This window comes from Microcebus murinus, chromosome 24 (genome assembly GCF_040939455.1).
Source record: "Microcebus murinus isolate Inina chromosome 24, M.murinus_Inina_mat1.0, whole genome shotgun sequence".
Taxonomy (NCBI): domain Eukaryota; kingdom Metazoa; phylum Chordata; class Mammalia; order Primates; family Cheirogaleidae; genus Microcebus; species Microcebus murinus.
Genome location: NC_134127.1, coordinates 23,066,710 through 23,094,220, shown reverse-complemented (window position 1 = coordinate 23,094,220; position 27,511 = coordinate 23,066,710). Strand labels below are relative to the sequence as shown.

The 27,511-nt window shown below is 45.1% G+C and overlaps 1 protein-coding gene and 1 long non-coding RNA gene across 3 annotated transcripts in view; one reads left to right on the top strand and one right to left on the bottom strand.

Annotated features, from left to right (window-relative positions):
- Window positions 1-6,166, top strand: part of CCDC25 (coiled-coil domain containing 25) — a 30,632-nt gene extending 24,466 nt beyond the window's left edge. For both annotated transcript variants that reach the window (XM_075997388.1, XM_012775379.2), the window contains 2 exons: window positions 563-608; window positions 2,953-6,166. In XM_075997388.1, the coding sequence (XP_075853503.1) occupies window positions 563-608; window positions 2,953-2,982 (76 nt within the window). In that variant the 3' untranslated portion in view covers window positions 2,983-6,166. The remainder of the gene's footprint in view (window positions 1-562; window positions 609-2,952) is intronic.
- Window positions 6,167-11,502: 5,336 nt separating this feature from the next.
- Window positions 11,503-14,387, bottom strand: LOC105877134 (uncharacterized). Its single transcript, XR_001156764.2, has 3 exons — window positions 14,273-14,387; window positions 13,046-13,090; window positions 11,503-11,698 (listed from the first exon to the last, which is right to left on the bottom strand). It is a non-coding gene; the product is annotated as an uncharacterized LOC105877134 (long non-coding RNA).
- Between the last annotated feature and the right edge of the window lie 13,124 nt (window positions 14,388-27,511).

The window sequence follows — 27,511 nt, the reverse complement described above, 5'->3', positions numbered from 1 at the left end:
GGACGACATAATTGGCCCTGCATCATGCCTGATGTCCCACTACTTTACTTCTAAAGTGCACTTGAGCGAGCCTGATCTTCGACATGTCATTATAGACGTTATCTCTTTGGCTTTGCTCTTTCTGTTCTCTGGATCTGAAATGCCTTCCTTACTCATCCTACCCAGTTTCCTGGCTTGATGTGTCTGCCTGTCTGTGAGGTGCCCTGACAGTTCCTGCCCACACTGATGTTTCCTCTTCTGAATTCCTGTAGCACTTACCCTGGGCTATGTACCTCAGATCTTGGCTGTAGATGAATGTCCTTATCTGAAAAAGAGGAACAATGCCACCTACCTCACAAAGTTATTGTGGAGGTAATATGAAATGAGTAGGAGAAAGCACATCTTATTTATTGTTCATAGGTATTTATTCTTTTAATGTTACAGTCTCCATAAGGGCAAGGATTATATCAAATAGCTCTTATGTTTCTTCTTAAACCCCGCAGCAGTACTAGATACAAGGTAAAATGTTCATGAAATATTTGTTGGCCAGATAACCTTATTTTAAATGTGTTGTTTCTTCTAGGAGCTACTCATCACTAATGAAAGCTGAAAATATGTCATCAAATCAGGTATGTTTAAGTTACTTGCTCTAATGTTTACCTTTAAATAATTCACTAAGGGTTTTTAATAATTATGTTACTGGCATTACAGACTTACATGTTGCAAATAGTTTATTCACGTAGGATTCTGTTAAGCATTCCCCCCCACCCCCATTCCCTGTGGACTTCTTCATGTGTGTTTTTAAGTAGGTCACCTCAGGGAGAAAGATTGCCATACCTTGTCTGCTGTGAAGTACGGGTCTGTTAGTATTTACAGGACTTTCTCCCACTCTTTTTTTTTTTTTTTTTTTTTTTTTTTGAGACAGAGTCTCACTTTGTTGCCCAGGCTAGAGTGAGTGCCGTGGTGTCAGCCTGGCTCACAGCAACCTCAATCTCCTGGGCTCAGCGATCCTACTGTCTCAGCCTCCCGAGTAGCTGGGACTACAGGCATGTGCCACCATGCCCGGCTAATTTTTTGTATATATATTTTTAGTTGGTCAATTAATTTCTTTCTATTTTTGGTAGAGACAGGGTCTCGCTCAGGCTGGTTTCGAACTCTTGACCTTGAGCAATCCGCCCGCCTCGGCCTCCCAAAGTGCTAGGATTACAGGCGTGAGCCACCGCGCCCGGCCTCTCCCACTCCTTTTTCCCCTCTTTCCTAGTTGCAGGCATGCAAAAGTGCCTTTATGAATGTTCTTCATGAGTGTGACTGTAGATCCTATATTGTAATTGAGGACAAAAATATCACCTTCAATTAAAATAAAAGTACCAACCCTAAGGTCTTATACTGCAGCCTGAGGGAGAAAATTGGTTGCTGTCATGCTCCCCAGGACCTGAATAAAGAGAATTGGTGACCCATAACATAGCACTGACAGGATCTTTGTCACATCCACATTTTACCGGAACTGTGTCAGAGACTTACTGTCCTTGAGAGCTGTCTTTCCCAGAACTTATTTTGAAGTATTTAAAGATAGCACAATTTAGCTATTATTGAACAGTCTTTGTAGGAAATTGAAACTGGGTAGATATATTTGGGATATTGCATGTTTTATACCATGTTTCCCCGAAAATAAGATCTACCCATAAAATAAGCCCTAGCAGGATTTCTAAGCATTTGCACAATATAAGCCCTACCCAGAAAATAAGACCTAGCGATTGGCATGGCTACGCAGCGTATCTGCACAACCCATGCATTTCATCATCTCAGAGCGGTAAAGGAACAAAAAATAACACATCCCCTGAAAATAAGCCATAGGGTGTCTTCTTGAGGAAAAATAAACATAGGACCCTGTCTTATTTTCGGGGAAATACAGTAGTAAAACTTAAAAATACAGTTGTCCCTCAGTATCCATGGAGGATTGGTTTGAAGATCCTCCTCAGATACCAAAATCCACGGATGCTCAAGTTCCTCATATAATATAGCTTAGCATATTTTGCATACAACCTATGTGAACCTTCCCATATACTTTAAATCATCTCTAGATTACTTATAATACTATGTAAATAGTTGTTATACTGTATCTTTTTAAATTTGTATTTTTTATTGTGTTTGTTTTGTTTTATCCCAAATATTTTTGATCCACGGTTGGTTGAAACCCGTGGAGGCCAGGCGCGGTGGCTCATGCTTGTAATCCTAGCACTCTGGGAGGCTGAGGCGGGTGGATTGCTAGAGGTCAGAAGTTCGAAACCAGCCTGAGCAAGAGCGAGACCCCGTCTCTACTATAAATAGAAAGAAATTAATTGGCCAACTAATATATATATAAAATTAGCCGGGCATGGTGGCGCATGCCTGTAGTCCCAGCTACTCGGGAGGCTGAGGCAGAAGGATTGCTTGAGCCCAGGAGTTTGAGGTTGCTGTGAGCTAGGCTGACGCCATGGCACTCACTCTAGCCTGGTCAACAAGCGAGACTCTGTCTCAAAAAAAAAAAAAAAAAAAAAAAAAAAATCAAGGCTATCTTGTTAAGTCACGAAGCTATGATAACCTTTGGACTCAAAATACTGGAATATAGGCCAGAAATATATGTTGGCATAAGGGTATTGAGACAGTGTTTGTTTAGGATCAATCATGTTTTCTTATAGTCACACTTAGTACACCATACTAAATCAGGTGAGACTTACTTCGTAATTTGGAAGTCATTGGTCACTTGTTGCTGTGTAATTAGGCCACGTAAGGACACCTTAGAAAACCGAGCTGCTAATCCAGCCATTCTAGGGAACTGACAATTTAAGATAGTGAAGAAGTGATGAACGAATTTGGTTTTTTTTTTTTTTACTTTCTCAACTTGGAGATTAGTTAAGATTATAAGTGTAAATTTTAAATACTGAATTACTTATTTTCAAGGCTTTTACAGTTTCACTTTTTTGTTTCCTGCAGGACGGCAATGATTCAGATGAATTCATGTGAAAGGAGAAAAGGACCTTTGGAAGATGCCAACATAGAGACAGTTGCAGACCTTTTGATTTCATCTCTGTTCTGAATTATAAAAAACAACCAAAATTCTACTTCATTCTACACAGATATTGTTGATTTGGGAGTTTTAAGAAAAAAAGATTCTTTTTTACTAACAGAAAAGGATCGGATATGTATAAAATAGTTGAGCTTGACAGCATATAACTTAAGGAAAGTGAAAATATTTTTGCCAGAACATGTCTTGGTATCTCATGAAAGCTGGCTGCCCTTGTTCTTAAGACAGACTTTAGAGCAAACCAACTCTGAAAAGTATTTCTGTTGCTGTGGTCTATCCCTGAAAACAGATGTCTTGAAGTGCTTTTCATATTCTCAAAATATCTTCACTTCTGTTAAGAGGAATGTGCTGGTGGGCAATATGTGCAAATGTTTCCCCATCCCTGATTTCCTGATTAGAAAAAAAGGCAGATGGGTTTTGAAGATGAGTGATATTTTCGGATTACTGGCTTCAACATTCACCGTTCCGTCACATCGTGTGAGCCTGTCAGGGTGGTGATCCTCAGCTCTCAGCTTGTCTCAGCTTTGACATCCCTGCTTTCTCCTAGTGGGGGCCTCCACTGTAGTAGTAGTATATTTAAAGAAATGGTGTTAATCAAGTTTGGGCCTTGTGGCAGTTGTTATCTGAGCACCAATTATCTATGTGACAACTTCCAGGCCTGGGAGTCATTTCTCAGCACTTCGGGAGAAATACGAAGGAGTGCTCTGTGAATCATTTGGGTGTGATGTAAGGTTACCCAATTTTTGTCTTGGGCTATAGCATGAAGCAGAGGTCCAGATTGCAATTATGACTTTATAAAGAATTAAGCTTTTCACTAGCCAGCCAAGTAAATTTTTTCCTTACCTTGAAATATTTGAGTTTAATCCCAGAGTTTGGATTTCTTATTGTAGACTCAGTATCTTACCATGTAACATTTTATTACTCATTTGACCCACCTGCTGTGATTCTGAATAGAAGCTGTATATTTATTGCACCATGTAAGGCAACCCCTATAAAAAGAAACAAAACAAGGAGAAAGAAAACAAAGCCTACGGGATAGGAGACATATAAATTGACATTTTAACCCCATCCAGAATTCTGTGCCCGGCTTTCTTACTCTTGTCGCAAACTCCTGACCTCAAGCACTTTGGCCTCCGAGAGTGCTAGGATTACAGGTCACCGTCCCCAGCCTGGACTTCCTTAATTGTATTCTAGCCTAGGAAAAATGGTCTCCTACAGCAGATATTCTACCTGTAATAGCACTTTAGAACTTAGGGTAAAACCAAAAGACTAGTATATCCATTTATTCCAAGTTGATGTGTGAGGTTGAACTGCAAAATTCCTTGAGGCATAACTCATCGGCCAAATGTTGAGGGGTTTGGAAGATGACTCCAGAGATTAGTAATTTTGTGTGTGTCTAATAATATTCAGCCTCGAGTTCTGCAATTAAAAGTTACAATAAAGATCATTTCTTGTCTGAAAGGACATTGATAAGTGAATTCTTAGAATTTGTTATAAAAAGGGCAGCTCCATCCACAAGCTGGTTTTGAAGGTGCTCTTGTTGTAAAACCCTCATGTATCACAAGCTCAATCTGACAGGTTCTGTTGTGGGTATCATCTTCCTCCATTGATAAATGCCTCCTTCATCCAGATTCCCTCGGAGTCCAAATGGATGACCTTTCTCAGACACACTCTTGATGGACTGTGGAGTCACTGTGGAGCTTGCATCAGACTGTTCTGTCTGGTGGCTCTGAGCACACCTTGGAACACTCTGTGGCAGGCACCTCATGCGGGGAGTTGCACACATGTTGACAGTTTTGGAATATATATCTCTACTGTAGTATGAGAGATCTTGGGGTCCAATATTTAACATTTCATAACTCTTAGCTTACAGTGGTTTAAGATGCCAAGGCCTCTCTGCTTGACTATGTTGAATCCTAGAGCTCTCAACCTCTTCAGCTGCCTGTGCTGGCTTCCCCCACCCCTTGCCTCTGTGTGTTTTGGTCCCAGGGAAGGCACTGACATTTTGTTTTGAGGACACAGAGGTTCATTGCCAGCAGGTCAGACTGTTGGCATTGATGACATCTCACTTGCTGTTGGCATGTTTCCGAAATGTTTGATAGGAAAATTCCAAATTGTTGCTATTTTTATGAGCTGTGTGTGCCCTTGATCCAATCTGTGCATCCTGAGGGTTTCTCTGTGAATCTGAGTCACCTCGCCAACCCTGTCTCCAGTTTCATCACTCTGACCTGCATGCAGGTGAGGGTCATAGTATCATTTAATTGACTTCACAAACTCTGCTCTATTTTTGCATTCTGACAGCTTTAGACTTCACATTTCTTATCCAGCTTTGTCTAGGGCCATAATCTTTGGGCAAGGGAGATTGTCATGGTGCTTGTGCTGGAACAGATGTTGACGTTTTGACATTAGCAAGTGACAGGCTCTAGTTGAACCTCTTCGGCATCTTTCTGTGTTTTGTTGTATAGTCCTCATGTAGATTTCAGTGAGCCTTTCACTGCACACCTCCACCCCTCGGAGGGATGTGAGCCATGCTCTCAGCAAGATTAGAGGGAGAGTGCAGCTCCAGCCTCTGCTTCTTCCTCCCACTGTTGTGTGTATCTGAGAGGGGAGGTGTTTTCTGAACTGGAAGTGTTTATGGGGGAAAACTGAGCGCGGTGGCAAAATGGAGAAATGGAACAATTTTCTGGTTTCTCCTGAACTGTGATATTGAAGCCTTTTTCTCTGATTTGAAATACAGCATGTGAATTACATTTCAAAATGATCATATTAGATTAGGCAACCTTTAGATTTTAAAGTAGACTACAGAAATGGACCAAACTATAATCAAAAGTATAAAATCAGAAACTTAAAAGTCCAAGCTAAAATTCAGTCCCCACCCACTTACCTCCAATGAGTATGTGGCAGCAGCTCAAGTAAGGAGGGCACTACTGCTGCCCAAGCCAGTTCACATTCAAGCTGCACTTAGTGAGAGCTCGTCTCTGCTGGGCAAACCAGTCCAGCATGGTCAAGAGACTTTTATGTGCATTTTATCATTTCAAAAATGAGACGATGCCAACCATAGACACAGCATGTCCTGGATGAATGATCTGTAAAATATAATAAAAGCTTATAGTTTGAGTAGAACCATGTGTGTTTGTGAGATTTCATTCTTTACTTCTCAAAGGCTCAGTGTCACTGATGAGGTGTGCATGCTTATTTGGGGTAAGTAGGGAAAAGGAGGTTCTGGCACTACGTGTGAAGATACCCTTCAAACAGTCAGTTTTGCTCCCTAGCAGGAGGAGAAAAGCAAGAGTAAAGGGAGAAGCACCCAAGAATTCCCAGGAAGAGGACTGGAGAACCCAGAGCTGGAAGGCTGTGACATCTGAACACTAGCATTTGGAGTTTAAAACTTGACCCCTGACCTCCCAGAATTCCCAGGGGGTCTGTCTGAAATTTTTGCCAGGGTGAGGCTGCCAATGTGAAGACTTCCTGGAATGGTTTCATTGATGCATGTAGGGCCCAGGGTCGTATTCAGTTTATAGGTTTTTACCCCTTCTGTGATAGAGCTTACTCATGTTAGCATGTTTTCAAGAGGTATTAGGATCAAGGGAATGGCACAAACACAAGTTTTTCTCCCCACTATAAAAGCATATTTGAGAACATTTGGGTTGTATTTCTCTCTAGTCAGGGCAACACCTGCATACTTTGGTTTTAACTGCCTTAGCTACTAGAATTCTGGGGTTTAAATGTTTGAGTAAATTAAATAGAGAATGTAGTTTATAACCAGAATTTTCATACAGAAAAATGTAGAGATCTGTGTATATGCTAGATGACTTAGCAATGCACCGAAAATACAAACACCTATCTAACGCCATCTCTTACCACTAGATTATACATACCTCTGTCTGTCTCACATTGATTAGTTTTATCTTTCTGGTCTCATCATTGTATCAGTTATTGGAGGAACTCTGAGCTTTCCACCTTAGTGGTTATGAATACAGGCCTGCACCGTAGCCAGATGGAAAACTGGACTCTGCCATCGGCATGTGCTGAGTGGCACTGACCCAACTTCTGCATTGAACAGCCAAGGAACGGTGGCCAGGGGAAATTATTGCTCACTCTAGAAATCCATGTAGTGTTTACTAGTTCTCAAGCCTGATGAGTGGGTGTCAATACTGAAGGCTGGAAAAAAGAATTCTCCAAAGTCAGTTACTGTGTTTTGTTCCGACATCACCCTTGTCTTGTAACCACTGCGGTAAAAATACAAGACTAATGGCCTGACATTTCACATCCTGCCTAGATGAGGCCTTAGCTGCCCGGCTCCTGCTGGTGTTTTGTTTTCTGCCTCAGCAGTCTGCTTTGCATAGAGGAGGCTAACATTTGCTTAAGATTTCGGAAGAGGACTGGGATCTTTCAGGTGGTAAAGGCTTGGTGTTGAAGCTTTTTGACTCTTGGTGAAGACAGAATCCAAGGTCAACAGATCAAAACTACAGACTGAAAAAGATGAAGTATTGGAGGCACTGCACGGTACCCTTTAAAGCAGCTAGGCCTGGCAGGAACTATCTTCTACTGTGAAGCCCTTGGCTTCATGTTATGACATCCCTTCAAGTCCGCATTTTTTATCCTATGGTTAAGGTACTGGCATCAGTGAGGCTTACATAACTCATTTCAAAACTGGAATTACTTTTAGGAGAGTCTTTGAAAAGGGAAGGAAGGTCTGAAATAGACAAAGTTTAAATTTGGATACCAAAAAGGCTTTACTGGTGCCTGTGATTAGAAAATACATCAATTACCTGGACTTTTTGTTGCTCTCATTGCTATCAAAACAAGACAACCAAAGAAGTTCATCTGGCAGGATTGAAGAGGGTAAAAGCACACACATCCCCACATCTCAGCTGTCCGCCCTTCTAGCCTTCAGGGTCAGGGAGAATTGCTAAACTTCTTTCACTTGGATGGATAGCTAGGTACACATGATTCAGAATCCAAGAGGTATAAAAGGGTATAGGGGGGAAAGTGTTTCCAGTCCCCCTTTGGGCAACCGATGCTACCATTGTTTAAACTCAAGGCAGAAGCTCTAGATCTAGACTCGGCTGAGCTTGAGGGTCTGCCTGCTTCTGTGGCTCAGCTGCGGAGGGGGCTCCTCTCTGCCCTCCCCTCTGGGGCCTGTGATCCAGGAGAAAATGCCCCGAGGCTTCCCAGGTCTTATGGGGGTTTAGATGGAGATAATGAGTTCAGAAACAGGGAGTAACAGAGAATTAGGAGTCCCTTGGTGTCCTACCCACGAACCAGCCTCTGCTTGGACACTGAGTTACGGGATGGATTGTCTGTTCCAATTAAAGACAGAGAATGAAGCAAAGAAAGTGAGAAGGCTGCTTGCTTTCATCTCAGTTTGTGCATGAGGGTGGGGAATAAGCGTGGGTGAGGGGCAAGGGGGTGTTGGGAACAGGGCTGGCCTCAGGCAACATCTTTGATTTTCCCCACCTGGCCAGCTGCCTTAGCCTCCAGTGCCCCGAAAGGATGGGAGGGCAGCTGTCATGTGGACGAGGCTGTCTGTGAACAGTGTACCAAAGGAAAAGGAGCCACATGCCACTTTCACGCCTAGACTTTACCTTCAGGGGTGTGGATTTTAGAATACAACTCTCCACTTTTCTATGTGACGACTCACTTATCGCCTCCAGTCCTCTGTTTGGCAGATGATGAGGAATAGGACAAGAGCAGGGACTGTAAATTCCAGCACTGCAGGGCAGGGCAGGTAGCGATGACAATGCCAGGACAATGCTGCTCTTCTAACTGGGCAGCTGCTGCACTTGGCTAAGTACTGCCGTGGGGAAATCAAGTTTTGTTAGGGAATCCAGTGAGGAACGTGCATCAAAACGTGACTGGAAAATGGAAGTGGTGGTTTTCTCCCAACTTCAACACAGCTCTGCTTTCTCTCCCCACCTTTCCATGGCATCTTAGATGAACAGATCTGACTCTGTGACTTTCCAATCACTTTCTTTTTTTTTTTTTTTTTTTTTTTGAGACAGAGTCTCTCTTTGTTGTCCAGGCTAGAGTGAGTGCCGTGGCGTCAGCCTAGCTCACAGCAACCTCAAACTCCTGGGCTCGAGCGATCCTTCTGCCTCAGCCTCCCGAGTAGCTGGGACTACAGGCATGCGCCACCATGCCCGGCTAATTTTTTATATATATATCAGTTGGCCAATTAATTTCTTTCTATTTATAGTAGAGACGGGGTCTCGCTCTTGCTCAGGCTGGTTTTGAACTCCTGACCTTGAGCAATCCGCCCGCCTCGGCCTCCCAAGAGCTAGGATTACAGGCGTGAGCCACAGCGCCCGGCCTCCAATCACTTTCTGATACAAGAACTGCTCCATTTTAAAATGACAATTCCCTTGTAGACATGAAAAACTCATCTCATTTAAATCAAAACTTCAATCTCACATGTAACTCAAAACTTTAGGGCACCTCCTAGTTCAGGTCTGATTCTTCACTCTGCCTCTTCCCCAGCACCAGCTCCTCCAGGATTGGGGCGGAGGCCAGATAAGGCAGGTTTATGGAGGATTAGCCCACGACAGGGGCAGAGGTAGGGGCTGTGGGAAAAGAGGAGACTCTTTCGTGACTGGCTCTATTAGAATCTGGCTTTCGGTGGCCCCCCACACAGCAGCTGCTGCAGTGCTGATTCTTCATGCTCCCATCTGTGGGTTCTTCGGGAGCATTAAAAGGGTCGTCAGTGGCATAGTTCTCTGACCTGGGAATGCACTTCCTAGCTGAGTCCTTGTATCCTTCCCCATCTTGTATCCTTCCCCAACCACAAGTGGCACACCCACAGCCCCTGCTGAGACTGGAGTCCATGTGCCTTGGCAGCAGCCCTGTTCAGTAAAGTCTCAACAATCAGCTCTCACCTGGAACCCAGTTTTCTCTCTCTGCTTCCCTGTAGGGAAACCCCACTTGCCAAATGAGTCAAGTCCAGTTTGGCCAGCTGCTACCATTATCCTGTCGATGTGGGAAGCTCTAGCTAGTTTCCTGCCTTTTGAATTCTACAGGGGAGAAGCATTATCAGTCTTTGTGGTAAAACAGACCAAAGACTCAGCAAACCTGCACCCACCCACATCCCAGGCCCACCCCCAAGTTCTTGAAGGCTCCTTGTTTGGCTTGGGGTAGTGGGAGCAAAGGTCCAAGCTCTTTCTTCCTATGCTTGTGGATTTTCTTCAGTGTAGCCCTTTAGAGGTATCGTTTCTTGTATAGCTGTTGCAGTGACTGGTTTTGCTATCCTTTGGTGCATCCTTAATTAGTGTGTCTTGCAACTAGAGTGTAGATGTACTCACCACTTATTGCTCTCTGCTTTGAGACTTCATGAATATCCAGTATCATAATACATTGGAAACCTAGACTTTTAGCTAACATTTCCACATTTGCTTATGTTGGTTTAAAACTATTCAGCATTGTGTGGGCCAAACAAGGCCTGTCTATGGCTGTGTATTTCCCCTGAGCTATCAGTGTTTGAGGGGTCTGGATTAGAATGAGCTCTGGGTCTTCTCCATGAATTTGTGATTTTTCCTGGATTTAGTATGAGCCACTGAAGGAGCAGCTTCCTGGCAATGTACCATTCTTAGTGGACACCACCAATGTCTGGGGGAAGCAAGCAACGAAGGGAAGAGCCAGCAGGTGGCAGGAGAGTATAAGCACGGGTCTCCTTGTCTATCCCATTGACATTCCAGCTGCCCTTGAGTCCACGCTGTTCTCCCGCAGGGTACAAGAGGTTGGACTCAGAATCTTGCTGCAAATCTCATGAAGCTGTGCTTCTCAGCAGGTCTCAAAGCTCTTTGCCATTGAAATTTTAGAAATGTGGGGTGGAAGGTGCCTGAACCTTCTAAACCAACAACACCATGTATTGATTTAAAAAGTAAATTGCCCTAGCACTCTGGGAGGCCAATGCGGTCAGATCGTTTGAGCTCAGGAGTTCAAGATCAGCCTGAGCAAGAGCAAGACCCTGTCTCTACTAAAAAAAAAAAAAATAGAAAGAAATTAGCTGGACAACTAAAAATATATAGAGAAAAAATTAGCCGGGCATGATGGTGCATGCCTGCAGTACCAGCTACTTGAGAGCCTGAGGCAGAAGGATTGCTTGAGCCCAGGAGTTTGAGGTTGCTGTGAGCTAGGCTGACGCCATGGCACTCCAGCCTGGGCAACAGAGTGAGGCTTTGTCTCAAAAAAAAAACAAAAAAATAAAGTAAATTTTTGTCAAGACACAATGCTTACAATGCTTATATTTAAAAACAAATCTCTTTTTGTTTTGGAATCAGCTTCTAGCTTTCCTTTGCATGCTCCAGGCACAGGTTTCATAGAATCATAGGCCGTGGAGGATGGAAGGGACCTAAGCCAATCAGACTCTTCTGTGAGAGTCACAACACCCTTAGCTAAACACAAAACATCACCCTCAGCATGAACGCATCCAGGGACAGAAACCTGCAGCTTGCTAAAGCCCATACGATTTTAGAAAAGTTACTTTATTGAGCCACAGTTGGCCTCACAGTGACTTCTACCTGTTGTTTTGCCTTCTGGAGCCACACAGGGCAAGTTGAATTCCTCTTTCATGTGACAGCTTGAAAGGTTTGAAGACGGCTGTCAGCTGCCACCTGTGACTCCTCCTGAACATCCCATTCTCTGTGATCCAGTGTGACACTGAAAGAAAAGCAGGCGTCTGAGAACACAGGACATGCGAGGCCCCAACTCTCCTCTGTTTACCTAACTCCCAAGAAGAGCAGCTTCTGAGCTGGGCAGCGTCTCCTGGCATGACCCCAGCTGGCCCTCACAAGAGTAGGAAAGAGATGATTCTTCTCCAAATGTAGCTGTAGAGATCACCTGACTCTTTGGCTTTCGTTGTCAATTAAATCCCCTGTCTTTTCCACACACCATGTTGATTAGATTATTCTGGGATCTTTTCATTTTTTTATGAAGTGGGGGAGGGTTTGGATCATGGTATAGAATTTTAGATTTATTCTTTAAATTTTTTTTTTACTATATAATGTAACAAACACACAAAACAGTGTATGAAAAGATATGTTCCTTTTCAAAGATAATAATATAAATAATTATGTTCTACTATCCTCCCGGTTAAGAAATAGAACAGTACCTGCACCCCTCAAAGCCCCCTTTTTTCACTTTCCTAATCACATCCCTGCCTACCCCTACCCCTCACCTACCTTTTGTGATAATCATGTCTTATATCCCTGACATGCACTTCTCTAAACAATACACTGCTTTTGCCTGCTTTGAAATTCATATTCATGGAATCTTCTTAACGTTTTTTTCTATGTATGACTTGCTCCTTTCACTATTATGTTTTTAATGAATTTTCCCTATTAAAGATACCTTGTTGGAATCTGCCTATTGAGCTCATTGTGGTTCTAATTATTTCCTCTAACATCATTTCCTTCACAAATGTTGTCTACATGTTTGTAAACATTCCTTCTATACTATCATCCAAAAAATTTGGAAAACCTTTGAATGAGATGTCTTGGGTCAGTACCTTGAGCAAACATCCTTTCTGGCTGAGATTAATCCATCTTCAGTACTCTTTGGGCACACCCAACAGGATACTAATTCTGCTGATTTTACTTTAATCTGCACCATGTTTTCCTACTTGCTCACAAGTTTATCAAAAAACACCTTGCTACTGGACATGGTGGCTCACACCTGTAATCCTAGCACTCTGGGAGGCCAAGACGAAAGGATTGCTTGAGCTCAGGAGTCCCAAACCAGCCTGAGCAAGAGAGAGACCCTGTCTCTACTAAAAATAGAAAAAAAAATCAGCTGGGCAACTAAAAATAGAAAAATTTAGCTGGGTGCAGTGGTGTGCACCTGTAGTCCCAGCTACTCAGGAGGCTGAGGCAGGAGTGTGAGGTTGCTGTGAGCTAGAGTGATGCCACAGCACCCTAGCCTGGGCAATAGAGTGAGACTCTGTCTCAAAAAAATAAATAACCAAAAATAACAACAAATTATATCATAAAGTAAATAAGGTAGGTTTACCTTGTTCCCAAAGGTGATACAGAGAGATCCTGGAAATAAGACTTCCTGAAAGACATTAAAGAGACAGAAAAAGAAAATTACAAATGATGATTAAACATATAAAAAGATGATCAACTCCACTCATACTAAAAGAAATGCAAATTTAGCCTACACAGAGGCATCACGTCTCACCTATTGGATGGGAAAAAAGCTAGAAGTTTGACCACATACCCTAATCTAGATAATTCCAGAAGACAGGGTGTACTGGGGGTAGAGTTTTTAAAAAGATAGATTTTATCTTGATCTGATAAGTTAAATATTTGAATTCCAGGAGATTTTGGATTAAGCACATAAGAAAATGGTGAATTGGAAAAGAGAAGCCCAGTCTTTGTCCCTTCCTTCTGGAAAGATCTTCCTGGCCCCAAGACTAGTTTGTGCTCTTATACTGCCCAGTATATATTCCTAGGGTGCCAATTTATAACAATGATGTAAGCAGGGACAATTGTTCGACTACTGTTGTATCCCCAATGCCTGGCCCATGGTGGGTGTTCAATAAATACTTGTTGAACAAATAAATACATGAATAAGTGATTGGACTCCCATGTTCGGATGCAGAAAGTGAGGTTTGGAAAGGCCAAACCAGTTACTCCAGGTCACCCAGCCGAGATCTGAACTGAGGTCCCTGTGGCTCCAAACCCCAGGACCCCTGTCTGGCGACAGGACACTGCATCGTTCCACTTGCCTTTGCTTTGACACTGGCTCCTCTGACTCAGTGGGGATTGAACTCCCAGGGCTCTTGGGGGTGGTTTTATCTCCAGCTGGTCCTGCCTGGGTCTGCCAAGGTCCCACAGTGGGTTCCTGTTGGCCACATGCCCGAAATAAAGGAGGGAGGCGGCGGGCGGGGTCACCCCCTTTCCCTACCAGGCTCCTTCCACCTGTCCCTCTTTTCTTATCCCCTCCACAACCCCCCTTGGAGCACTCACTTCCTCTGCCCCTGGCACCTGCAGAAACACAGACCTTGGGGTTTACGGGGGGGATGCAGGGTGGGAAGTTCAAGGGAGGCGGCTTGCGGGTCCCCTCGATCATCGCTCCCTTAATGAGCAGGGGTGTGAGTTCCGTTTTGGCCGAATTCACAGGACGCAGCCGCCCTCTGGGGAGAAGTCGGGGCTGAAAGTTTAGATTATTTTGCAGCTTCAGAAGTAAACATTCACTCAGAAACCATGATGTCACCAGGGATGGCTGGCTCACCCTGCGGGGCGCTGGCAGCAAAGACATCCTTCCCAGCTTGTGCTCGTCCTCCCACAGCACAGGGGCAAGAAGAGCCTCCGTCTGAGGCGAGCCGCCTCACGTCGTGCGGCTGCGCGTGTGCGGCTGCGCGTGTGCGGCTGCGCGTGTGCGGCTGCGCGTGTGCGGCTGCGCGTGTGCGGCTGCGCGTGTGCGGCTGCGCGTGTGCGGCTGCGCGTGTGCGGCTGCGCGTGTGCGGCTGCGCGTGCGCATGCACTCCTGTGCGCGTGCGTGCGCGCGTGTGAGCGAGAGAGAGAGATGGAGTCCCTGAAACGAAGCCTTAGCAGAGGCCAGTTAGGGAAACTTCCCTCTAGTCCAGCCCAGTCCAGGGTCTTTAACATCCGCCCGAAGGCAGCCGAGTGGGGGCTGCTAGCTTTTATTTTGCCTTTGAGAGGCCAGCCCTGAGCCCCAGGAATCCTGAGAGGAATATCTTCATCTTTATGTCGTATTCTTTCTCCTTTTCCCTCTTCCACTCCTTTCCTTGTACTTTGACTTCTTCCTCATGTTGAATGTTCCTCTTTCTCCATTTTTTCTTCCTTCTGCTTTCTCTTTTCTTCTCCTTCTTACCTTAAAGCTAATAATATCTGACCTTGTCGATCATCAAATGCCAGCTCCCCCTTATGCTAAATAGCTTATATGCAGTTTATCATTTTATCAAATCTCTTGTTTTCCTTTTACATCATATTTGTTTTACACAGGCAATTCTTGCTTACTATAAAAAAAAAAATAATGATGATAGAAAGCACAGCTAAGCAAAACACAAACAAAACACCACCAAAAAAAGGCCAAATTTAAGTTACTCAGAATCACATTGTTGACATTTTGATGTATGTTCTCCTAGATTTCTGTCTAAGAATGAACCCCTCAAAACGGACTAGGAGATTCTTTGGAGGTGAGAAGCCCTGGGTTTGTAGTTCAAACCCCACCTTGAATGAGCCGTGCAACCTTGAACAAGTCACCCCCACCCTGGTCTCAGTTTCCCGGGGCTGTGTCTGCATCCTGGGAACAGGTCTGGCTATGCCAGCTGGAAACGACACCCGTTGCTGGTTGAGAGACCAGATTTTTCTCTCAAGGAAGCACCAGCCTGTTGCCTTTTGCCACCCTTTCAAGAACTAGACCTCAATTCTGGGCCCACCCAGCCACCCCCTCCTGTCCTGTTCCCTGGGGCCTCACCCGGGCTTCTCAGCTTTCACTTTTTCTGCCGATGCAGTTGGAAACTGTGGATTTGCTATTTTCCCTCCACCTGCACTAACAACACAAATTGCTGCCCCAGCACTATTCCCACGTTCCCATGTCCTCTGCCGGGCACAGGTGCCGCAGATCATGTTCTAAGGGTCCCTGGGCATGGCTCTTTCTCTCTTGATGTGCCCAGCATGGCTGTGGGCATGGGAGGCCCCTCTCCTGTGTGGCTTGGGTTGTTTTTTCCCTTGGAGCCTTGTGGCTGAGTTTCCATGGTCCTGTGTTCAGGGACCCTGGGCCAGGGCTGCGGGTGCGGGCAGCCTTGGGGCTCTCAGTTCCGTGTGGGTTCTCGACAGGAAGGGCTTTCATGTGGGTGCCAGCTGGACTCCTGAGCCCAACTTCAGGCCTGGCAGGACAAGAGGAGGGAGAGCTGCAAGTGTGAAAAACACTCTCTGTTTGGGAGCTGGTTGATGGAAAAGAAAGACAAGATGGGGGGGGGGGCAAGCTTAGAGGAGAGAGGCCATCGTGCCCCTGGGGAAATGAGACGATTCAGCCTTTTCCACCCAAGAAGAGACCTTGGCAGAGAAACAAGGAAGAAAAGTCTGTTGGGTGGAGAAGGAAAACAGTTTCTCAAGCCTGCCTTTGCTCCCTCCCTCTCCCCAGCTCACTGAGCCTAATCAGGTCAAGCATGCAGTTCCCTGCCAGACACTGTGGCATTGTTTAAAGCCACCGCCTCCCCCAGCCCCTCTCCCCTGAGAACCGAATTCTTACAAAGAAAGCCCTGAGGGACAGGCTGAGAGGACAGAAGCCCAAGGTCCCAAGGTCCCTGGAGACAGGGTTCCGACTCTGTGGCTCTCTCCTCCCTCCCACTGGTTATTTTTCTGCCCAGGACCTAAGGGAGAAAACAAGCCAGGCCCTGGCAGACCTGGAGGCTGTTTTTGTTTACGTAAGGGCATTTTCCAAACAAACTGCCGCAAAAGGTCAGCTGTAGTCCCAGGCAGTGCTGGGACTGAGCAGCGGGTTTGGGAGGTGTGGAGAGAAAGGAAACTGCAGGCTGCTTGGGGTCAGATGGCTTTACCAGAGTGGGAAGAGGCTGGCCTGGGGGCCAGGAGGGGGGCTTCCTGGAGATGGAGCTCTGGAAGACCTTGGCTACTCCATAAAACTTAAATAGGACTTGAAGTAACCTGTTTACCTGCCTTCCAGCACACCCAAGAGAGTCACAGAGAGACTGGAGCTCTGGGCAAGGCCCAAGTGAGACTGGCCTCAGAGGCTGGACCTGCCACTGCCTTTGGCTTCATCCCCTGCAGGCCTCTGCTGGGGGGCACCAAAGGGGAAGAACTTTGAGGTTCCTACTGACACATATTCTACTACTGACAAAATCCCACCCTACGATCTTATCATCTTGTTTTAAATGGTCAGTTGTCTTTTAAGAAAATCCAGAGAAGAAAAAAATACATACATTTTAATACTTACCTGCTCATCTACCACCGTTCTCCATTTCTTCTTGCAGATCCAAGTTTCTATCTGATATTTCCTGTTAACGTGAAGACTATCCTTTAGCAATTTTTATAGGGCATATATACTGGCTATGAACTTTCATTTCTGTGAACTTTCATTTTTCTGAAAATGTCTTTCGTTTTCCCTCATTCTTGAAGGATATTTTCACTGGATATAAAATTCTGTGTGGACAGAATTTTTCTTTGAAAATGAAAAAGATTTCAGATTTCTGGTTCTGAGGACATAGCTGAAGCAGAACAGGATTGGAGGTGCTCCTTAGGAAGCACTGCCCAAGATGGGCCTGGTGGGGCTCTGGGTGTGGCTGCGAGGGGTAAAATTGTCAGAAACTTACAGCAACAGAGTCAGCTCATTTCCCTTGGCTCTGCAATGGCTCTCGGTAGTTTAGTGGTAGTTTTAGTTTTGTGCACCCACCACCACAATATAATTTTAGGACATTTCCATCACTTCAAAAGGAAATCTCAGCCCATTTACACTCATTTTCTGTTCCTTCCTCCAGCCCCTGGAAACCACTAGTCTCCTTTCTGTCTTTCTAGATTTGCCTATTCTAGACAATTCATATAAATGAAATCATACCACATGTGAAAAAAATAAAAACTTCAAACATTTCATTCAATTGTTTCTGATTTCTTCACTGTTTCTGGTAAGAGCAGTGATTTTTAATAACATTGTTCCTCTGTATGAAATGTGTCTCTTATTCTCTATCCCTAGTCTTGAGCAATTTGAGTAAGTCCAAGTGCATAGGTGTGATTTTTCTTTGTATTTATCTTCAAGTTTTTTTTCTGAGTGTCCAATTTGTATGATAGACCATTTTATATTTTCTCATGTCCCCATGGAGTTCTATTTTTTTTTTTTGCTGTATTTTTATCTTTATTCTTCAGTTTGGAAAATTTCTGTTGATTGCTTTTAAGTTTACTGTCTTTTTTCTTTTTCCATTTCCAATGTGCTATTAAATTTTTCCAGTGAGTACTTTATTTCATTTATTGTAATTTTCACTTCTAAAATTTCCATTGGTTCTTTTCTAAAACTTCCACTTCTCTTCTGAGATTCCTTATTTTGTCACTCATTATGACCATATTTTCCTTTAGTTCTTTGAACATTTTTATTATCATGCTTTTAGTCTTTGTCTGCTAACATTTGGCTCATTTCTGGATCAATTTCTATTGTTTATTTTTTCCTTGACAGTAGGTCACGTTTTTTTTTTTTTTTTCCACACTTAGTTATTTTTTATTCTCTGTTGGACATTGTCAATGACACATTTTAGAAACTATGGAATCTGTTATTTTCTGCAGAAGAGCATTAATTTTTGGTCTAGCATACAGTTCCATCACTAGCTGTTCCCCTTGAACTTGTCTTGACTTTATTTTGGGCTTTGTTATAGCAAGTCTGTGAAAAGCCCAGGGTATCTTTTCAGGTTCTCTAACTTCATGGCACTCAATCTCCAAACCCTATCTCTTAGATTTTTTTCAGGGCTTAGCTTTAGTTAGTTAGTTAGTTAGTTAGTTAGTTAGTTAGTTAGTTAGTTAGTTAGTTAGTTTAGGGTAGGTCTGTGATAGGCCTTACTCTAAGGTATAGTCCTTACCCTTGAAGCATAGGAGTGCTGATGCCTGAGATGTTAACAAGGTGTTGATGACATCTCTCCATTCTGGCTGGTCTGGGTCTCCAATATCCCCAGGACTTCTTGACCTCTTATATCCGGCTCCATTCTCAACCCCTCATCAGACTCTCTGTAATCCTACGTGGTCTTGCCCTGTGCCTGTGCAGCCCAGCCCTCATCAGAGTCCTAATGGATGATCCAAACACAACTTTTAGGCCCATGTCCTGCACATCTCTCTTTTCTCCAACGCCCTGCCCCTGACATTCCAGTCGTTTCAGCTGCCACAAACTCTGAACTCTGACTTCCCAGCTCGGCAAGACTCTGTATTTTGATTGGACTTTAACCCTCTGCCCCAAAGTTACAAAACTGTCCCCAGGGTGATGATGAAGCTTCACCTTGTGAGTATTCTTTCTCTCGGGGACTGTAGTCTTGCACTGCCTGTTGTTCACTGTTGTGTCATACATTTTGTCTTGTTTATGATGGAAGGGCTTGTCCGGTACCAGTAACTATGAGTGGAGGTCACCTATTGGATTTCAGATAGGGAAGTCTCAAAATCACTTCCGTCTGTGCCATGTGGCGAAGCACTGAGGAAGCTCTTCAGAAGATCTTCAAGCTACTCTGAGATGAGAGTGGGCCACCCTACTGAGCTCTGACCACCATCTTCCCCCTTTCCATCCCTTCCTTTCTCTGTATCCCTTTCCCCAGGTACATTCTTGCCCTCCAGTGGTTTGGTCCTTCTAGGATATGAGGGGACACACAGATGCGTTTAACTCCTTTGGCTGGGGGTCATCTGCTTGTAGGCCATTTACAGGCACGCATCTCTCTCTTTCTGGGGTCACTTTCCACTCCTCCTCCTTGTCCCCTGTTATCCTGGATGGGCCAAGTTCACAACTTAGGTCATAAAGAGACTGTGCTTTGCAAACCGTCATGGGGCTGAGCCCCCTGTTAATTGGAGTCCATTCACTTCTTATTCCCACACACCCCCTCCTGCCCCACTGCTCAGCCATCCATTTCCCCAACTAGCTGCTCACTCTTTTCTTCTTCTACACATGCTTTTTCTCTCTTTACTGTCTTGCCTATTTTTTTTTTAATTTCTTATTTTTTGAGTCATATGAATATGTATGTATATATTTATCTGTGGCTCAATTTGCCTATACATAAGCATGTGGCGGGTGGTCCTGCACGTGCCAGGAAGAGTGGGTACGGCGGGGTTTCCGTGGAATGAACTTGGCAGAATGAGGTTGGAGAATTTCCAGGGAGAGAGAACTACACATACTAGGCACTGACTCTGAGTCAAGGCACTAAAATAGACCTTTTGCCTACACATCTCATTTCATCCTCATGACTACCCTGTGATTCTTGCTTTCACTTTTCAGAAAGAAAAGTGAAAAGGTGACTTGCCCGAGACCACTGGTAAGCCACAGAGTGACCTTTCAGACCGACATCCCTCTGGCTCAAACCTGGGGTCCTTTCACTCTGTAATACTCTATCCCCAGAAAGAATCTACTAAGAAATGTGATCAAAGGGTACATAGTTCCCTACAGAAGATACACGGGGAAGGTGACACATGGTCTGGCATCACCTTATTGGAATTGTTGGACCTTGGGGGTCCTTTATCATAACCTCCTACCTGAAGCCTGAGTGCTTTTGCGACCCTGCGAAGGAGAATGATAAGGGTGGGAGAACTTAGCTGAGGGCATCAGAGGTGTAAGTAACTGAAAAGTGCAGACAAAGAATGACAAAAGTCACAAGGAAACGGGCCCAAGGTGTAGGAGGAGAAGGGATTGCGGATGAGGTCAGCGGGAAGAACAGGACCCTGGGGTGACAAAAGGGTCACTTGTGTGCTGAAATTTACAGGAATTGCCCGGGGCGGGTGGTGGTGGGCAGGATTAACACAGCAGATGGACAGGCTTTCCCAGAAGGGACAGCGGTCCAGTGAGCTCAACCAGCCTGTCCGGTCTCAGCAGGGGGCTGTCAACACACATTATCATCAGAATGAAGCAAGTGGTTAGGTTGGCAGTGTCAGCATATTGTGAAAGTGTATGAGATGAAGCATGATGTCATGACAAGTGCAAGAAGAAGGGAAGGAGCCAGAGAGTTTGAAAGAGGGGTGGGGGGAACCAGATGTGTGGCCTCTCTGTAAAGCTGAACTTTGTAACAAGCACTGATGAATCCCCCAACCCTCCCCGGGCTGGATTAGATGTAAATACTCCCTGCTGTGACGAGGCAGCCTACCTTCTTCATTTTTTTTATGTTTCAAAATAGAAATGATCACTTAACACATCCACAAAATCCAAAGCAGCAGAAGAGTACACAGGGAAATATCGGTATCCCTCCCTCCCGCCTCTGTCCCCAGCAGATGTTTACTGCTGCGGTAAACATCCTTGAACATGCATCATTCCGTGTTGTGAGAAAGAGGGGGACAGAGACAGAATGAGAGAGTGAGAGAGAGGATGTGTTTTGAGATATGGAGAATGCTGGTCTCCCTGCCTTATGTGTGTGCTGCTGTCCGTCTGTTAGCAGGTGGGGCTGGCCAGTCACGTCTCCGACTGGTGGGAGGAAACCGATCAGAGATACCATCGCCTGTGCTACTTGTCTCAGTTCTTCTGACAGTGCTGTGAAATACAGAGGCGGGCAATTCTTACGTTTTGTTCCAGAGAGGCAAGCTCAGAAGGTGCTAGAAATTCCCAAGAGTCTGGGCAACTTCTGATCAGTCTGTCAAAGGAAAAGAAGACAAACTCTGTAAAATAATTCAAGGAGGTTTATTCTGAGCCAAATTGGAGGACCATGGCCCAGAGCCATCCCCAAGAAGCCTTGAGCAAGTGGACTCGGTGTGGCTGGGTTACAGTTTGGTTTTATACATTTCCGGGAGACAGGAATTACAGGCAAAGTCATAAATCAATACAGGGAAGTTGTACACTGGTTTGGCCCAAAAAGATGGGACATCTCAAAGCAGGGGCTTACAAATCACAGGTGGGTTTCAGGATTCTTCAGTTGACAATTGGCTGAAAGAATTAGGCTTTGTCCAAAAGACTAGGAAATCAGTGGAAAGGAATGCTTGAGTTAAGATATCCTTCGTGTGATGCTCTACCGGAATCAGGTTGGGAAGTAAACCACATTACAAACACCTGTTTACTGAGACTTTATCATTTGTAGGCATGACTCACCAGGCCCCTTAGAAAGGAACTTTTTACAGAGTATAGTCCTCAAGTCTCTTGGGTGCTCTAATACTGGGAAAGGTAGCATCTCTCTGGACAAAGGATATAGGTATTTGGACTCTAGAAGTAAGACTTGCTCATGATAAATACCTGAACCAGCTTTCTGGTTCAAGCTGGCCTTGGAGTGGGCCCAGGAGCCTCTGCTGGGTCCTGCTCAGCCTGAACACGGCAGAGTGAGCACACTTGGGCCTGCCCCAATCTTGCCAGGTTCTGTGAGCCCCCGGGGCCCTGAGATGACCCGGCTGGCCCAGCCCCAAATGCAGGGGTCGCCAGATTCTAGAGCAATGAGGTGTCTTCTCCATGACTGCACACCTGCACCCAAACACAGCAGGACTCGTGTTTTCAAAGACAAGGCCTTGGGAATCCTGTTCTCCCCTTTGCATTCCTCCTCTGCGCTGTGAAAGATGACGAGATATAAATGTGCCACAGCTCAGTGCGTTATCAGCATCCGGCATTGGGTCACTGGCTTAGCGTGGCACATCCCAGAATCATCGCACTTTTGATCAACAGCTCCTGTGTCACTTCCTCGTTCCTCGGGAGATTCCTCCCCAGCCTGGCAGAAAGCCCTTTCCCTCTCAGCACACCAGGTTCAGGTTCTGTGGACACACAAGCTGTTCCCGCCATCCCTCCACGCCGCCTTTGGGTCACAACTGGGCATCCACCGACTCCCAGATCCAGAGGGTGGCTCCGTTTCCCATGGACACTTCCAGAGCTCATTCACCAGATCTCTCTCCTCGGGCCCCTGTGGGGACACGCTCCCCCTCACACCCTGGTTCTGACCTTCAGGCCTGTTGTAATTGGTTTGCTCCATTTCCCAGAATATTTCTCATGGAATCCCGAGTTCTAAGGAGCTGCTTGGGGGGCTGCTGCAGAGAGCCCTTCAAACACAGAGCTCCCCACTCCACCCCTTTTTTAAAAAGCACTGTGAAAAAATACACCACACTTTCAGAAAAGTACAAAAACATACATGTACATGTACAGTTTAATAATTATAAAGCCAGTACCTGCGTAACCTTCACCCAGGTCAAGAAACAGAATATTGTCAGTATCAGAAAAAGCCCCCTAGGTGGCCCTTCCTAATTTAGTTTATATGTTGAAATTGCAGGTAAGATTGCCCTCCCTAAGCAGGTCTGAAAATCGCTGGGTTCCAGGATTCCTTCCTAAGCCATATTCCCTGCAGCTGAGCGTATTAATAGTAATTCCTGTCTTCCCTCCAGCTCTCTGAAGCTCTGCAACTTTGCTCTCAACCCCTGACCTCTGCCCCACACCCCGATGGGCAGGAAATAAATAGTAGTAGTTGGTAAAAAAAAAAAACAGAAAAACAAAAAAAAAACTTAACAAAATGCATAGGTGAGGGAGAGGTGGTTTTCTTTCTTTCTTCTTTTTTAAGCAACAAAAATGAGGTCTAAGGCCAGCCTGGTGGCTCACGTCTGTAATCCTAGCACTCTGGGAGGCCATGGCGGGAGGATCACTTGAGGTCAAGAGTTCAAGACCAACCTGAGCAAGAGCAAGACCCCTGTCTCTACTAAAAATAGAAAAAAATCGCCAGACAACTAAAAATAGATACAAAAAATAAGCCGGGCATGGTGGCGCATGCCTGTAGTCCCAGTTACTTGGGAGGCTGAGGCAGGAGAATCACTTGAGCCCAGGAGTTTAAGGTTGTGTGAGCTAGGCTGATGCCACGGCACTCTAGCCAGGTGACAGAGCGAGACTGTGTCTCAAACAACAACAACAACAAAATGAGGTCTATTGAGTTAGAGCAAGAGCAAGATATAGGTTTACAAAGCAAGGTACATATGCCACAGATGACAACCGAACCCATTGTTATAGCAAAAGAGGGAGAGGTGGTTTTCTATGGTAAATCTTCCCTTTGCTTTTTTTAATTAAAGTTTTTTTATTTGCCAATATCAAGGACTTTGGCAGCTCTTTCCCTTATCTGCTGCTTTCTACCCTCTTCTTTCACTCATTCTCCATCATAAAGTCGTCACTGACCATCAGTCATGAGTACAACACATTCCCTCCTTAAGATGGAAATAGTATAATTATAGAGTTATTATTATAATAATGATAGATTACAAACCATATGCAGGTCACTAATTGCAGGTACAAAGATTGATCACAGAATCCAGTTCTATCATTTTTACTTAGAATACTTAAGTACAGGAGGCATTTTATAAATATTTTTGAATGATTTAAGCGATCCTCCTGCCTCAGCCTCCTGAGTAGCTGGGACTACAGGCATGCGCCACCATGCCCGGCTAAGTTTTTCTATATATATTAGTTGGCCAATTAATTTCTTTCTATTTATAGTAGAGATGGGGTCTTGCTCTTGCTCAGGCTGGTTTTGAACTCCTGACCTTGAGCAATCCGCCCGCCTCGGTCTCCCAAAGTGCTAGGATTACAGGCATGAGCCACCACGCCCGGCCAATATTGAACTATTAAAACGCAGAAATTTGGAGGTGGGGGGGGCAGAAAGCTGGAATTCAGACATTCGACTCAGCTCAGCTGATGCTGACGTCTCTGAGCTCAGGGAAGGGGACCCAGGCCTCTGAGAAGGGGGCGCCGGCCAGCTGGTGCCGGTGTCTCCAGCAGCGGAGGGGGTTTGGATAAGGCCGATTCCGTGCTGGAGGAACTTTGCCCTGGACTCAGTTGCTGCCGTGGGGAGGAATTGCTGCTGCCCTTGCAGAGGGAGAGGGAGGCTGGCGTGATGCTGGGAGGACCGAAGCCCGCCGCAAGCAGGCAGGAAGGGACGGGTCCCTCTGCTCCTCCACGCCTGCAGTCTCCGTCCTATGGGCAGAGCCAGGTGGGTAAGAGAAGCGGGGCTGGCAGAGTCCCGGACTAGTGTCGTAAAGCAGTCATAGAGCAGAGGAGAGGTCGGGGCTGGGAGACGGTAGCTTAACAACTGGCACTAACCCAGGGCTGGCTCCCTGAGACCTCCAGGCCTCCCTGAGGCCTGTGTCTGCTCCATTTCAGCTCACCTGCACGGAGCACTTTCTCCCTGTCTGGAGAAGCAGAGACTGATATACGGAACGCAGCCCCTGCCCTCACGCGCCTACACCGTCTCCTGGGACAGTGGACGCTGGCTATCACAGTGCCAGCAGTGAGTGCCAAATGCTCCCTCTGCAGTTCACCCGGCCCCTCCTGTTAATTTCTCCCCCTGTTTTAGTAGGGACAATCAGGGAAGCCCCCTCTGAGGAGGTGACGTGTGAGTGGAGTCCTAAAGGCTGAGAAGGAATCAGCCGTATAAAGGTCAAGGGGGAGAGAGTCCCAGGCCGTGAAATTCACGCGTGTTCACACCCTGAAGTCGGGACCCGCCTGGCCTGCTCGGGGAAGGTCGGGAAGGCCACGTGTCCGGGGGAGAGAGCGAGAGTGGAATGACAGGGGTTGGAGAAGTCAGCAGGGCCCAGCGCTGGCTGCTGGCTGTGGCTGCATTCGGGGACTCTAATATTGGTGTCAGGCACTGTGTCTGCTTTCTCATGGTGGCTTCTTTCTCAGGCAGGGTCTTCTTTCCTATTTGGGCAAATGGCCACCACAACTCCAGGCTCTCAGCCTTCTGAATTAGCAACCCAGAGAACAGACAGCAAAACGCCTCTTTTCTAATACTCCCAGCTGACGTCTGGGAGCAGACTCTCTTTGACTAATTGGAACGGCCTGGATAACATGCCTGTTCCTGCCATCGGGTGGTCTGACCTGAGTCACCTGCCCACCTCTAGGGGGACGTGGGTGGTGAGGTCAGCCCCACTGGAAACCCTTGAAGTGATCAAAGGTGTTTATCCGAAGGAAATCAGGGCTGTTGCTACCTGAGGAAGAGGGAGTGGTTGCTGGGTAAACTAACACAACAGATGTAGGCAGCGTTTGAGCTGGGTTTGCAGGACAGCTAGGATTTAAGCCTGGAGCGATAAGGAGGAAGGGAATTCTGGGAGAAAGAAATGGCACAAGCATGAGCCAGGGAGGTGAACTGGAGACAGTTTAACCGGCAGCCCGGACCCCCTGGGAGCCCCACGATGATCAGTGTGGAGAGAAGCCTCATGCCCTCCTTGTATCCTATTAAAATAACATTTGTTGTCGTCATCATCATCATCATCATCATTATTTTTTGTCTTTAAAGTTTTTATTATGGAAGATTTCAAACATACACAGAGGTAACCAGACGAGATAATGAACCTCCATGAACCCATCACCCAGTTTTACAGTTAGTACTGTTTTGCCCATCTTGTTGCACTTACCTTAGCCCGTGGAAGATTTTAAAGCAAATCCCAGACATCACATCATTTTACTCCTAAATATTTCAGATTTGTATCTCTAATATACAGAGGCTTTAAAAAAAAAGAAATAATCACAATACAAAACCACACTTAATAATTTCTTAATATGGTCTGATAACAAATCTTTGTTCAAAGTTCTATGATTTTCTCCAAAATGCCTTTATTTGTAAGTTGGCTTGTTTGCATTAAGGTCCAAGCACAGCATTTGGTTGACTTATCTCTTAAGTCCCTCTCTCTTTTCAATAAACTTTTATTTGAAGATTAATTTTAAGCCTCTTTTAATTTAGAACATTCTCTCTGCTCCTTTTCCCCCCATGCTGTGTATTTGTTGAAGAGACTGGGTCACAGTGCATTTGGCCAACATCCCAACATCACGAAGATGGTTTAACATGTTTCTTTCTTTGGAGCTGTTGCCTATAAACTAGAAGCTAAGTCTACAGGCTTGAATACATTGAGGGTCCATTTTCTTTTCTTTTCTTCCCTTTTTAGGCAAGTGGACCTCACAGGTGGTGCTGCATACTTTCTGCTGTACTGTAAACAGGAGGCACATAATGTCTGCTTCTCTTGAAGGGAATACTCTCAATTCTTCACCTTAGTGAAAGATGTTTGCTGTGTGCTTTTTAGATAGATACTATACATTATATCTAAAAGTTCCTTTTTATTCCTAGTTTGGTAAGATTTTTAAAAAATTGTTAATGGGTGCTTAATTTAGTAAATGTCCTTTATGTATCTATGTATATATTTTCTTTCCTGGTTTTGTTATCAGGATTTTCTTCTGTCCTCATAAATTAAGTTGGCCGATGATCCTTATTTGTTCTGTTCTCTGGAAGAGTTTGTGTTGGATTGGAATTCTGTCTTCTTTGAGTGTTCTGGTAGAATTTGACTGTAAGTCTTTCTGCGTGGGCCTGGTATTTTCCTTATTGTAACAGAGGGAATGGTCTGAAAAAAGGATAAAATGTTTTACGAGTGCTCTTTAAAACTGCCCCCACTGTTTTTGGGGAATTAAAACCAACATCCCTCCCTGAGATTAGTAATCAAAGGGGCAGGGGAGTGTTCTTTGTACCATCAAAGATGGCTCAATAGAATTGTCTGGGCAGGAGGTTGGGAGATTGTCTTCACAAGGTGAGATGGGTCAGAACCATCAACTGTAGTTAAACAGCAATCGCCTAGTTGAACCCCCTCCCTTTAAAAGCTCTGTATTCCTGCTTATAGTTAGGATGATGACACTTTAAGACAAGAGTCTGCCATCCTCCTCATTTGCAGGCAAATTAATAAACGTCCTTTTCCTTCTCCTCAAACCACTTGTGTTAGTTCTGATGCTGCCTCAGGGACAAGTGCCCACTTTCCATAACATTATGGAAATATTTAAAACAACCGATTTCAATTTCTTCAGTGGTCTCAGAGTATTCAGGTTTTCTACTTCTTGAGT